This window comes from Rhinopithecus bieti, unplaced genomic scaffold (assembly GCF_001698545.2).
Source record: "Rhinopithecus bieti isolate Rb0 unplaced genomic scaffold, ASM169854v2 scaffold_17861, whole genome shotgun sequence".
Lineage (NCBI taxonomy): Eukaryota > Metazoa > Chordata > Mammalia > Primates > Cercopithecidae > Rhinopithecus > Rhinopithecus bieti.
Window position 1 is genome coordinate 5077508 of NW_016809830.1, and position 12848 is coordinate 5090355.

At 46.7% G+C, this 12848-nt stretch overlaps 1 protein-coding gene and 1 long non-coding RNA gene across 2 annotated transcripts; one reads left to right on the top strand and one right to left on the bottom strand.

The window, feature by feature from the left end:
• Window positions 1-271: 271 nt before the first annotated feature.
• On the bottom strand, window positions 272-1848 carry BOD1L2 (biorientation of chromosomes in cell division 1 like 2). The gene has a single exon (XM_017890521.1). The coding sequence runs from the start codon at window positions 1594-1596 to the stop codon at window positions 1060-1062; it is 537 nt and encodes a 178-aa protein (XP_017746010.1). The 5' UTR covers window positions 1597-1848; the 3' UTR covers window positions 272-1059.
• A 35-nt stretch (window positions 1849-1883) lies between these two features.
• Window positions 1884-12605, top strand: LOC108541045 (uncharacterized). The gene is made up of 3 exons (XR_001888840.1): window positions 1884-2041; window positions 11264-11412; window positions 12325-12605. It is a non-coding gene; the product is annotated as an uncharacterized LOC108541045 (long non-coding RNA).
• The last annotated feature ends 243 nt before the right edge of the window (window positions 12606-12848 follow it).

The window sequence follows — 12848 nt, forward strand, 5'->3', positions numbered from 1 at the left end:
ACAGGGGTTGGGCATGATGTGTGGCTCCTCAGGGGCTGAGGCTTAAAGGAGGGTAGGAGTAGTTGAGGGCATTCCCTTCACGGTGAGCAGAGGGAACACAGGGTGTCCAGGATAGCCATGGGCATGGTGGTCACATGAAAAATGACAGTGTGTGGGGCAGCAGAGGTGACCAGGGGCCCCATTATCATGGGCCTTATAAACCATGCCAGGTGTCTGACCTTCTAGAAATATCAGAAAACTGACGGAGCTTAAAGATGACAGGACATAAATCTGCATTTCTTTTTTGTTGTTGCTGTTGAAAGATAAGCAATTTATTGACCATCCACTTTTCTAAAAAAACACAAATGTGAGAATAACATAAACACACTCAAGACTCACCAGCCCCTGCAAGACAGGAAGCAGCCTTGGACAGAGAGTCTGCAAACGAGTTTCCTTATACCTAATGTCTGAACTTCTCACTCATTCTAGGGTTTCATGTATTGTTACCTCTTACAAAGGAAAGGAAACTGGCTAGAAGATTCATGTACAAGAAGGTCACAACTTTTAAGCTATTTGACGCTAATGTTGTGTACAATCTAGTTTGCAACTCTGAGAGACAATATCAAATAAGTACTGTCAAATACTACTCCCAGTAAACCTTGACTGTCATTGTTCTTTGAAATTGTCTTTAGGATTGATTATGTCCTCTCGCTGTAGCTTTCGTTTATCACAGAGCACAAACCCTAAAGTCTATGTGCAGTCTCCATGTCCAAGTATAGATGTCTGTTTCAGGACAACCCTAGGTTGCAGTAGTGTTTCCCTCTCTGTAGTGTGTGCTTGGTGTCATGCCCTTGGACAGGCTGGCCAAATGGCAGCGTACTGCAGGGGGCGATAGGGTCAACTCTCTCTCTGCCGAACTTGCTTCCCTTTCAATCTGGTCACTGCTCATGGTGTAGGTGGAAATCTTGAGCTCAGTGATGACCTTGGCCTATCTTTGGCCTGCAATTGCACTCTTATGTAACTGAATCCATTTCTTCACCCAAAATTAAATAGCACTTTCAAAAGTTGTCAGCCATATTCTTAGGAAGTGTCCTGAGACGGAGCTGGAGGGTCCAGGCCTTCCGGCTCTGGAGAGAGTGCTAGCACAGCCGCTTCTTTCTGGGCCACCAGGAATTCATGAATTGCTAGTTCTATGTGTGGCCTGAAAATGTGGTTTAGTTTTGGATCCACCACCTGAGAAATAATCCTGTCTACTCCAGCTTCCGACCTCTCTGGCTGAACCACAGTCTGCCTCAGACCGTCGCGCAGTTGGTTTTCGTTCACTGAAGGATTCCATTCCTGCTTGTCCAGATGTGCTGACACAAAATTATCCGCTTTCTGGCTCAGGTTGTGGTAAGCTGGCTTGGTGTCCACGTCGGCCTGGCAGTCCCGGCGGAAGGTGTCAAAAAGGCCCCGGCTCTTGAGCTGCTCCAAGATGAGAGCGATGAGTTGAGGGTCGCCAGGGGGCAACGAGGCCGGGTTGATGGGACCCCCACCCCCGCTGGCCCGGGTTGCGCCCGTGGCCGCCCAGGCCGAGGCCTGGTCCGCACCACCGCTGCCGCTGCCGCCGTCCGCCATGACCGCGCCCCGGGCCCACAGGAAGACGATTACAGCTTCTTCTCCAGGACAGAAGGCCCAGAGTGTGTAGAGGTGGCTAAGGGGGCGGTGAAGGAGGAGGGCCCCAAGGAGGCAGCGGCGGAGGTGACGGTGGCGGTGATGGCGGCGGGGGTGGTGGTTGGGGCGGCCGCGGGGGAGGCCAGCTCGAGGCCGCGGAGGTTGCGGAAGACGCGGCAAAACGGCCTGCTGGATTCCGAGCGCGCCCCAGATGGCGTCACCGTTGACCTTTGCATTGTGATGCAGGAACCGTAATCTGTATTTCTTAAAAGATCTCTAAGAGGGAGGTGGGAAACAAATGGGAGTGGGCAAGGAGGGAAACAGGGCGACAATTTCAGCAACCATTTCAATGCTCTACGAAGGAGATGGCAAGGAGTGAATGATCCTGGTGGCCTGGCAGGTGAAGAAGGTAACAGGGATACAAGAGATATTTAGGAGATAGACTCATCCCAGGGATTGGAGACCAATCGGGTGAGAGGCGAGGGAAAGGAGAGGGTCAAGGATGACCCCCAGGCTTCTCACTTGGGCAGGTGTATGGAGGTGCCATTTACTAAATGGAGAACAGGTATAGAGGTGAGGATGGGAGATGGAGACATGATCATGCATTCCACTTTTGTTTACTAGTTTAAGATGGGTATGGGTTATTCAGGTGCAGACATCTGCCTATGAAGTCCAAAGAAACAAGGACTCGGGGCTGGGGAGAGACATCTATCTCACTGAAGATAGAGAACACAGGTGGCAATTACAATGGAGAACTTGGAATGGGAGAGACATCTATCTCACTGAAGATAGAGACCATAGGTGGCAATCACAATGGAGAACTTAGAAGAGATACAGGAACATCTGGAGAGCCCATGAGGCAGACTGAGAACAACACTAAAAAGATGGAGGGAAAACTACAAGAGCCTTGGATCATAGACTGCAAAAGGGCACATTTCATGAAGGCCATGGTGAAATGCCACACGGTGTTCCACAAGGTGTCCACTGGCTTTGGTAGCCATTGATGAGCCTAGGGCGGAGGCATCAGTCAGAGGGAGGTCATTTCAACAAGAGAACTATATTGCAACCAAGAGCCACAAAAGGCAACCACATCCAGCGCCATCCAATAGAGAAGTGCAGGTGCACAGAAAGAACCTTCTATCAACATTTCAAAAGAAAAGCAGATCCCTGATTTCACCTCAACACTCACTTCCCTCAATTAAAATGCCCCTGAAATGTAGACACCAGATTGTTTTATAAGCCCTAGCATAACTTAGAGATAGTATATTTCTCAAAGAAAGTTTACACAACAGACTCTGTCAATAACCTTACCCCATAGCTTCTAACATACAAGTACAGATGCCTCAGAGGGACATCATTCTGAATCGCATCCCGTGGAAGACAGTGAAACTACCAAGACTTCACCATAGCAACCCCCCACCTATGCTCCTCACCATCCCCATGATTAGCTGGACAAGTCGGTTCCATATTTTTTTAACTAATCAATTTTTATTGAGGAACTAGTTGATGTGGCCCTGTGCTAAGCTTTATGGAACTTTCCACGTGCCCAGGCCAGTCTAACACTCAATAAATGTTTGCTGTGGCTGTTGTTTAATATAGGCAACATGGTCAGCCTTTGAAATGCTTACAGTCTAGTTGGAGAGGGGAGATGTTGACAGAGAAAAATATTCAGGACATATACAGGCTCCATGGGAACTTGGATGCAACAGGCACACCTAGCATGGTGTCTGGAACAAAAGACAGGCACCATTAATATTTGCAGAATGAAGACTGCACAGAAGAAAGGAGGGGGTCCCTGTCAAGTGTTGGAGATCACTGAAGGTTAGGAGACTGTGGCAGATGGAAAAAGACTTTGCAGAAGTGCTGGAGCCTGAACTGAGTCTTCATTTATCCCCTCACTGTGCACGAGCCCTTCAGATTGCACAGGAGTTCTCTTAGAATGGAATCACCTTTGTGGATCTGAGATGAGATCTATGGGGTTCTCAACTACAGCCTCACCCACAGATGGACACTTACCTAAGCTTTTGAAAGTGATGATAATAACAATCCTATTGCAGTGTTCCAGTCTGTGCTGAAAAATATCCACTGTCAAACACCTTTTCTCCACCTCCTCCAAAAGTCTTAAATAGTGTGCTGGCATGGTTTTTCTGAACAGCTGACTTTTGTATTATTTGTAATCATAGACATTAAGTTACCATAATTATCCCATCACCTTGGATCAGGGTGTAGGGCACAGGACAGTTCTCACCTCTCACTGAGGTTTCAAATCACTGCTCCCGGCTGCCTGGCAAACTAGAAGGCCACTAGAGTAACTTCTCTGACCTCTAGCTGACCTGCAGGGATCAATGAACAATTAATTACTATCATCCCGCTCCGGGAGAGATAGCACACTGCCATTTCTCAATTACAACTGGAAGTGCCCCTTGGCTGACAGCTGCCTGTCGGACAAGGCAAGCCCCATGCTGATTCAAACCAGTGCCTCCCACCGCAGCTACACACACTGATACACACAGGGACATGCCATATAACTCAGACCACATCCATTTCCCCACAACACTCACCCACAATCACACAGATCACACCATCTTCCCACCCGCTAGTCCCACACCTGCAATCACGCTAGTGTCAGACTCTGAAATGTAGATACCAGAGTGTTCTATGATCCTTAGCATAATTCAGAGATTGTATATTTCACCAAGAAAATATTACAGACTCTGTCAATAATCTCATATCATAGCTTCTAACATAGAAGTACAGATGCCTAGGAGGGACGACATTCTGAATCTTACCTGGCAGGAAACAGTTAATAGACTTTATCAGTATCAATTTTCCTCATGTATTATGTGGGCACCTAGACCAGTATTGTTCAAGGGTAGGGATGACCCTTGCCTTTATGACTCAGGAAGACTTTGTCTTTGCTATACTTCTTGAGACTTTTCTACAGGTAAAACTTTTGGTGTTTTCCACCTTCATCTCTTCCTACATCTTTAGTGTCCCCTCCACCCCCATCCTAACCCTCTGTGTTCTGTTTCCTCCCCAGTCACCTTGACCACATCACTTACACCTTTCCTAACTCCTCCCCAAATGCCAAAGCACCTTCTGCATATTCACTCCTTTCTAGCCCCCTTCTCTCCACTCCTGATAAATGAAAAACCTGGACTGATGAACTCAAACTGAAATGTTTCTGGCTGCTGACAGCTTCAGCTACCACTCCTGGAGTTAATCCTAAAATTCAAAAGAGTAAATATACTTGCAACCTCAGAGGCTCCAGTTGTGCTTGAAGGTGGGAGTGGGCTACTTTTGATCATAGAGGCTCGGAGAATCCTCATATCTCACTATGTGTGTATGTTTCCTGCTTTATTTCTACAATCAATGATCTAAACATTGTTTATTCCATTGGAAAGATCCACAAATGCATTAGCCAAGACTTTTGGTTGCACACAACAGCTTAAAAAAGGAGGGGGGATATATGGGCTCACTTAAAGACCCAAAGGTCTCTCTGGCTGAGGCATAATGGGATCCAGGTACTGGAACACAATAATCAGAACTTGATCTCTGGTTTCCTCCTGACTGGCTCTCCTCCTAGACTGGATGTCTTAACAGGGCTCTCCGAGCAGCTGCAAGTGTGCGTCACCTATAGTCAGCAACTGCTACCGACAAGAGAGCTTCTAGTTCTGAGGAAGAGAAATTCCAACAGAAGTTTCAAGATCATATCTCTTGGTCTACCTTGGATCAGTCCTCATCCTCAAACCAATCTCATTGGTCAGAGGCATGGAAGACTAAACTAGAGACAATTCCTCCCCTTTCCCAGCTCCTGACCTCTACTACCCAGGGCAGACTCAGCCTGTGGCCAGTCATGGTCCCTGCTGATAACTGTACAAGAACAAAAGCCTTTGCTAGCCCAGAGCTTGACTTAGGGAGCCAGTGACAATTTAGAGGAACTGTAAAACCATGGTTTCTGGGCCCTCATCAGCAAGCAAAACCACCTTAAATTAATAAGGTATAGGCTGTACTATCCTGATCAAACTACCAGGCATCTAGGAGGTGATCACAAATATCACAGTTATTAAAGGGACATGCTTATGACTCCACTGCTTACATTTCCACCTTGCCCCATGCCTAGAAGAGAGCAGTATTGGAATACACATTTCCAGTCTCTCCCCTGACTTCCCCCATCGTGTGCTGCTTCAGCCAGAGGAAGAGTGACTTATCTGCTTGGTGAGATCAGGGAGAACCAGGCAAATCCACTAGGCCACATTGGCCAAGAGCAGAATCCTTGAGTGGGACATGGACGTGTCTTGCTGGTTCTCTTAGACCTGCCTGGCTTCATCTCCAGCCACGAGGGAGGTCTGCTTCTCTTTAGCAGGAATGTAGTTGGATGTGTATGTTCAGACTGAAGAGCCACACAGAAGATCTTGCTACCCAGTTTTCCAGAGAGTTCTATGCTTTGGGTACTATAATTGACTCTTTGATCTCATTTAGCTAAAACCAAGAGGGGAGAAAGCATGAGTAATTACCACTTCCACCCCTTCTAGCACAACAGCAGCAGCAGATGACAACGATGATGATGATGATGAAGGTGGTGGTGATGATTACAGTGAGGTCTCTCCCAAACCCAGAAGCTGTAGGGAGTCAGGCCAGCAGTGACCATGCTCTCTCACTTTCCCTCCCTAAGAGAACCATCAGCCCTGAGTGTCCCCCTATTGGGGGCTGAACCTTGTCTTCTGCAGAGAACACAAAAATAATTGCAAAGTGCTGTCTCCATCCTGCAGAAGCACAGCAGTCGCTTGAGTTTGGACATTAAATCATACCAGAAGACTGTATATCTGCCCTGGGAAGGAAGGAAGCAATTGAAACCCAGTATTTAAAGGCAGTCTCAGATTTATCCTCCCTCTTGACAGCCTACAAAACGTTGGAGAATAGTCCCTGCCTTTCTCTGAAAGATAAAACAGGATCCACTGTCCAGAAATTGGCCCTGAGAAAGTTCATCGCTCATTCTCATGTGACCTTCCTGAGAAACAAAAAACTGCAGGCCAAAACTCTGAGTTTTAACAGCCTTCTGCTTTCACTCATTTTCCAAGCAAGTGCTGTGTTGCCTTCTCAGCATCCCACGATGTTCCACTTTTTGTGCATTTCCTTTCTTGTTTTTTTCACCAACAAGGCAGCAGCACTGATTTTTGTGCATTTTCATGGAGATACATCTCACCCACTGGCTTTGTTCAACCCACACCCCACCCTTAACCAGCAGACCTCCATGCCCCCGGAAGAGATTTTGAAGGCCAAATATTTTGGCTTGTTTCCATTCAGAAAGCTTCCCTATTGTTTGGACATTAATAAACTAAAATCCAAAGTCCTCAACCAATTACCTCACCTCCTAATCTAACTTTGGGAGTTTACTGGCTCCATGTCAAGCCGATTACTGACGAAAGGCAATCAGTCATCACGCCTTGTCTGTGGGCAGGTGAGCCCAACCGCCCTGCAGGGCCAGGAGCAAGTCAACATAGGATTGCGTCATCTGCAGCTCTCAGTCTGAAGAACTGTGGGTAACACAGAGTGCTGATAACCCCACTCACTGTCTTGCTGTAGGAGCTCACATTGTTGACAATTAACCCGATCCAAGAGACCCACATAAATCAATCACTACAGGGAAAAAAAAATTGTTCTTGATCTACAGTGACATATGTATAGACAAGGTCAGTGGCCCGGGTTTACAACCTTGCTGTCTGAAGTGAGAATCTGGGGAGGAAGCTGCAGGTAGAAGATAGGGGCATTTCCAAGAATTTCCAGAGACCCATGCTGAGCAACCTGCTTTGCATTGGACATTTCCGCCCTCAGGCCTGTTTCCTTCCCTTGACATTTGATGCCCTCTGCACCGGTACCTTTTGTGTTGCTAAAAAGGAATACCTGGGACTGGGTAATTTAAAAGGAAAAGAGGTTTATTTGACTCATGGTTCTGCAGGCTGTTCCAGAAGCATGGCACCGGCATCTACTGGGCTCTCAGGAAGCTTTTCTGGAAGGGGAAGGCAGGGGGAGCAGGCGTGGCTCTTGGTGAGAGAGGGAGCAGGAGAGACAGCAGGAGGTGCCAGGCTCTTTTAAACTAAAATCATACAGTGAGAACTCATCACCACAGAGAGGGCACCAAGCCATTCATGAGGGATCCACCCCCGTGGCCCATTTGCCTCCCAGTAAGCTGCACTCCAACACTGGGGATCACAATTCGACAGGAGATTTGGAGGAGACAATCATCCAAACCATATCACCCTCCTTTGGGTTTCTGACTCAGTGTTGTCCCCAGCCCCACAGACTTGCAATTCCCCAAAGGTCCCCGCAACTGCAGGGCCATTGGCCAGGCCCTCTGCCCAGAAGTCCCTTCCTCCTTCTTCACTGACACTACTCCTTCCCCTCCCCACTGGAAACCTCCTGTTTGTCATTCAGGTCTCAGCCTAGACATTCTTCAGTCCAGGCAACCTTTCTTGACCCCTCATTTGGCTCAAGGGCCCTTCAGTGTTCTCCCATAGGGTCTATATCCATTTCCTGGGGCTGTTGTAGCAAACTACCATAGACTGGGGACTTAAAGTAGCAGTCCCCAAACTCTGGGGCACCAGGGACCAGTTTCATGGAAGACAGTGTTTCCACGGGCTGGTCCAGGGCAGGTGGAGGTAGTTTCAGGATGATTCAAGCACATTGCATTTGTTGTGCATTTTATTTCTATTATTATTACATTGCAATATATAACGAAATAATTATACAACTCACCATAATGTAGAATCAGTGGGAGCCCTGAGCTTGTTTTCCTGCAACTAGACAGTCCTATATGGGGGTGATGGGAGACAGTGACAGATCATCAGGTATTAGATTCTCACAAGGAACGTGCAACCTAGATCCTTCACATGCACAGTTCACAATAAGGTTCACACTCTTGTGAGAATCTAATTCCACCGCTGATCTGACAGGAGGGGGAGCTCAGGCAGTCATGCTCACTCCCCTGCCACTCACCTCCTGCTGTGTGGCCTGGTTCCTAATGGGCACAGACCGGTACCAAGGAGACCCCTGGCTTAAATAACAGAAATATATTGTCACACAGTTCTGGAAGCTGGAAGTTCAAGATCAAGATGTTCCCAAGGTTGGTTCCTTCTGAGAGCTGTGAGGGGAGGATCTGTCCCAGGCCTCTCTCCTCAGCTTGTAGGGGGCCATCTTCTCCCCGTGTCTCTTCATGTCATTTCCCTTCTATTCCTGTGTCCAGGTTTCCTCTTTTTATAAAGTCACCAGACATATTGGATTAGAGACCACCCTAATGACCTCCCTTTACCTTGATTACCTTTGTAAAGACTATCTCCTAACAAGGCCATATTCTGAGGTGCTGAGGTTAGGACTTCAACAGATGAATTTGAAGAGGAAAAAATTTAGCCCATATCAGGGCCCTTATTACTTCTCACCTACCATAGGATATTAACCGGCCTCATTCCTCCTCCATCACCCTCACTGAGGGCAGGAATGGTGTCCGACACTCCCTCTAGTCCAGTATCTGGCATGGGGTAGATTCTCATTTCTGTTCGTGATTTCACATGCCTGCCCCTCTCCTCCCTTTCTTCATTGTGTAATGCCCTTTGCTACTGACAGCGTGGGCCCTGGTGGCCACAGGAATTGAACTGCCTGGCATGGGAATAGGTGGGGTGGGGAGGGCTGCTCAGAGCCCTCCTGCTGTTGGTGACACAGCGATAATGACCTGGACACAGCTTCCCCATCTGCTTCAACCTCCAGGGAGCCACCACCATGAGGACGAGGGTCCCTCCTTGGCAGGGCGTGCATCAAGCTAATTCTCCGGCTCCATTTCTTAATCTAATGCGTGGTTCCAGGAATCCAGCCATGTGCTTTAATGGGCCCCTGTCATTAGAGGCTTGGCAAATGCTCACACTCCCAAGCTCCCCGAAGCCCAGGAAGGCTGGCCAAGGGCTGAGAGGCACCAAGGCCATTTTCAAAAGCAAAAGGGCAGCAGGATCATAGTCCGACATTTTTTAAACCTGCATTTATTTAGTAAATAATGTATGTTAATGCAACATATGCATAATACAACAATTATTGTATTATGCAATAATGATAGAAACAACCTGATCCTCCTATCCCAGACTTCACTCGCATCCTGCAGCTGCTTGGCAGGAATCCTGCACCCGCCTCTGGCCGAGGACTCCTCGTCAAGTTCACGAAAGGGCAATGAACGTTCGAGGTCAGCTCCTGGCTGCCTCCTCCCCTGCTGGGCTGCCTGACCTCCTCCTTGTCCCTCCCTTGTCACACCAAGCCATCCACACCTGCCACCTTCCACAGACCCTCCTCAGACCTACAAGACCTCCCTGACTGTTTTGGCCCACAGTGACCTCCAGACTTGTCAGATCACCTCATCCCTTGTCATCTGGGCCTTAGTTGACATACAAGGGGCGTTGCAACTTTACTGCTTCCTCCTTCTGTCTCCTAAGCAGATCGCAGAGTTGTCCTTTCTTCCCCAGGGCACCAGAGCAGTGCTTGGGGCAACTCAGGATTATTCCAACTTCGGTTGACTGAGAACTTAATGTCACATCAGATCAGTGTTTGCTGGGGGCGTGCGTATGGGGCAGAGGGAGGTGATTGACTGCAAAGGCACATGAGAGAATTTTTTGGGGTGATGGAAATATTCTAATTCTTGACTGAGGTGGTGGTTACTTGGGAGTATACATTTCTCTAAACTCACAATTACAATCTGTGTTTTAATGTGTGTAAAGTATTCCTCAATAAAGTTAATTAAAGAAAACAAAATCCATGTTATCGTAACAACACATAGAACCAGGTTTCCCTCACAGTTTGGCAACTATGAAGTTCTAACCCCACCCTTGGTAGACAGCTATTCTGACACTCAATGACTGTGAGAGTTGACCCATGATACTTGTTAGAATCTGGGTTTGAGAGAGCACACAGCATCCATCCAAGAGAATGCTATGGGGCCTGTATTATCAGGAAAATTTTATCTTAGCAGGAGATTGTTAAAATTCACATAGGACATGTTTTATTTGCAAAAAACGGTCCAGGTCCCACCACCAGGAGCCTGGGTTCATGTCTGACAGTCCATGGGTTGTTGGAGGCATGCTTTCCTGGTATAGTTTTCTGTTCCTTTAACTATCAAATGAGGCTTCAGGCTGGCTAATCTGTGACATTTCTTTTAACTCTGCAATTCGATAATAAGGCTGCACCATTCCTGTGCACTGATAAAGTCACCAAGTCACTGGAAAATTGGTGCCCGTGATATCCAACATACTCCTGATACACACCTGCCCTTTCACAGGCCCATTCCTAATTCCTGGTTCTTTGCTGAATTCTTCTTCCATCTCTTAGTTTTTCCCGAGTTCTTGTCTGGTTGAGACTCTTTCTCATCTGCTTCTCTATTATTCTGGCAACTCAGAGATAATAAATTTTTTGTGGTGATGGTAGAACTCCCAGCTTTTCTAGTCTACCTTCTCTCTTACATGAGAACTCATGGTTGAGTGCTCTCTGGTACTCTGCCATGGGAAAGCACCAGTACAGGATGAGGACTTTATCAGTTTCAGCCCACATACTCCTCACAGTTCTGTGAGGTAAGTTTTATTATTTTATTTTCATTTTGCAGAAAAAGAAACTGAGCCATAAACAAGTTAGAGGGACTTGCCCAAGCTTACTTAGGCTATGCATGTGACAGCAGGATTGGGAAGTGAAGGCCTCAGACCCCAGCATCTGTGTGCTTGACCACGATGCCATTCTGCTTCCCTGAGACCCAAGGTAATTCAGGAAGACTGCTACCACCACGTTCTCTTTCCCTTATTAAGGAGAAATGCAATGAATATGACATCCAAGAAGAAAACCCTTCTTCTAAAACAAAATGGGTGATAGGATAATCCCCACCTAATTTTTGGATGATTTTTGCCTAAAGTCTTATCATTGCTGGGAATGAAGGGTTAGTATTGGAACTGCAATTATTAGTGGGGGTGGGGGAAGTAGGTGATTTCCAACACAGATGTCCCCTCCACCCCACTGGAATTCCCACAAAAATGTCACAGGGCCATAGAAACCTCCTTGGGCAGGCTCCCAAACTTAAAGACAGATTGCCCTTAACATGGAACAACCCCAGAATGACCTTTATCAAATTATGCCCTTATGGTCACGGTGTTTCATATATTCCTTGAAGGAGAATTCAATGTAAAATGAGTTTAAGAAATGCTGGGAGTTCAAACACATCTCCTTACTAGTGTACTTCAAAACTTTCATTATCACAAGTGAATTGTGAATCTCCCAACATAGTTTACCATGTTTATTTTCACCATGGAAGGTTGTTGTTGGTAGCGTTGGTGTATGTGTGTGTGGTAAGGGTAAGGTAAGGGTAGGTATTTGTTTCTGCTAAATGCCTTTCATTAATACCATCTTGAGGAAAACACAAAACGACATTTAGAAAAATACTGCTACCATGGGTAGAAGACAGGGTGAAGACTCAGACAAGTTAATATGGTGGCCAGCCTCCAAGATGGCTCCCAGTGATTCTCACCTCTGAGTATTCCCATTTTTGTGTAGTCCCTTTCCACATAAGGCTGACCCGTACTGCTAAGTAGGATATTTCAGAAAGGATGGCATATGACTTCTGAGGCTAGGTCATAAAAGACATTTCAGCTTCTTTCTTGCTCTCCCTTGGATCATTAGCTCTGGAGGAAGCTGACTGCTATGCTGTGAGGAACTCAAACAGCCCAGTGGGGAGATCCGAGTGTTGTAAAGAACTGAGGCACCTCACCAATAGCCAGCACGGGCTTGCTGGTCACAAGAGTGAGCCATCTGGGAAGCAGATCCCTAGCCCAGTCAAGTCTTCAGATGACTGCAGTCCCAACTGTCATTTGAGTTCATGGGAGATTATAAGCCAGAACTAACCAGCCAAGCCACTCTTGAGTTCCTGACCCACAGAAACTGTGTGAGATAATAAATATTAATTGTTGTTTTAAGTCACTAAGTTTTGGGGTCATTTGTTGTGCAGCAATAGATGCCTAATACAGTAAAGCAGAACTTCCATGATGTTTCAATGTAATGAGTCTTTGGGAAATGGTTTATACCCTTTAGAAATGAAGAGCAGTGGTCTTCTAGCTACCATATTTCTACAACTATATAACTTCTGTAACTACAGAAAAATAACAACAGAAACATTTTATTGGGGATGTTTTTCTCAATGAACAGGA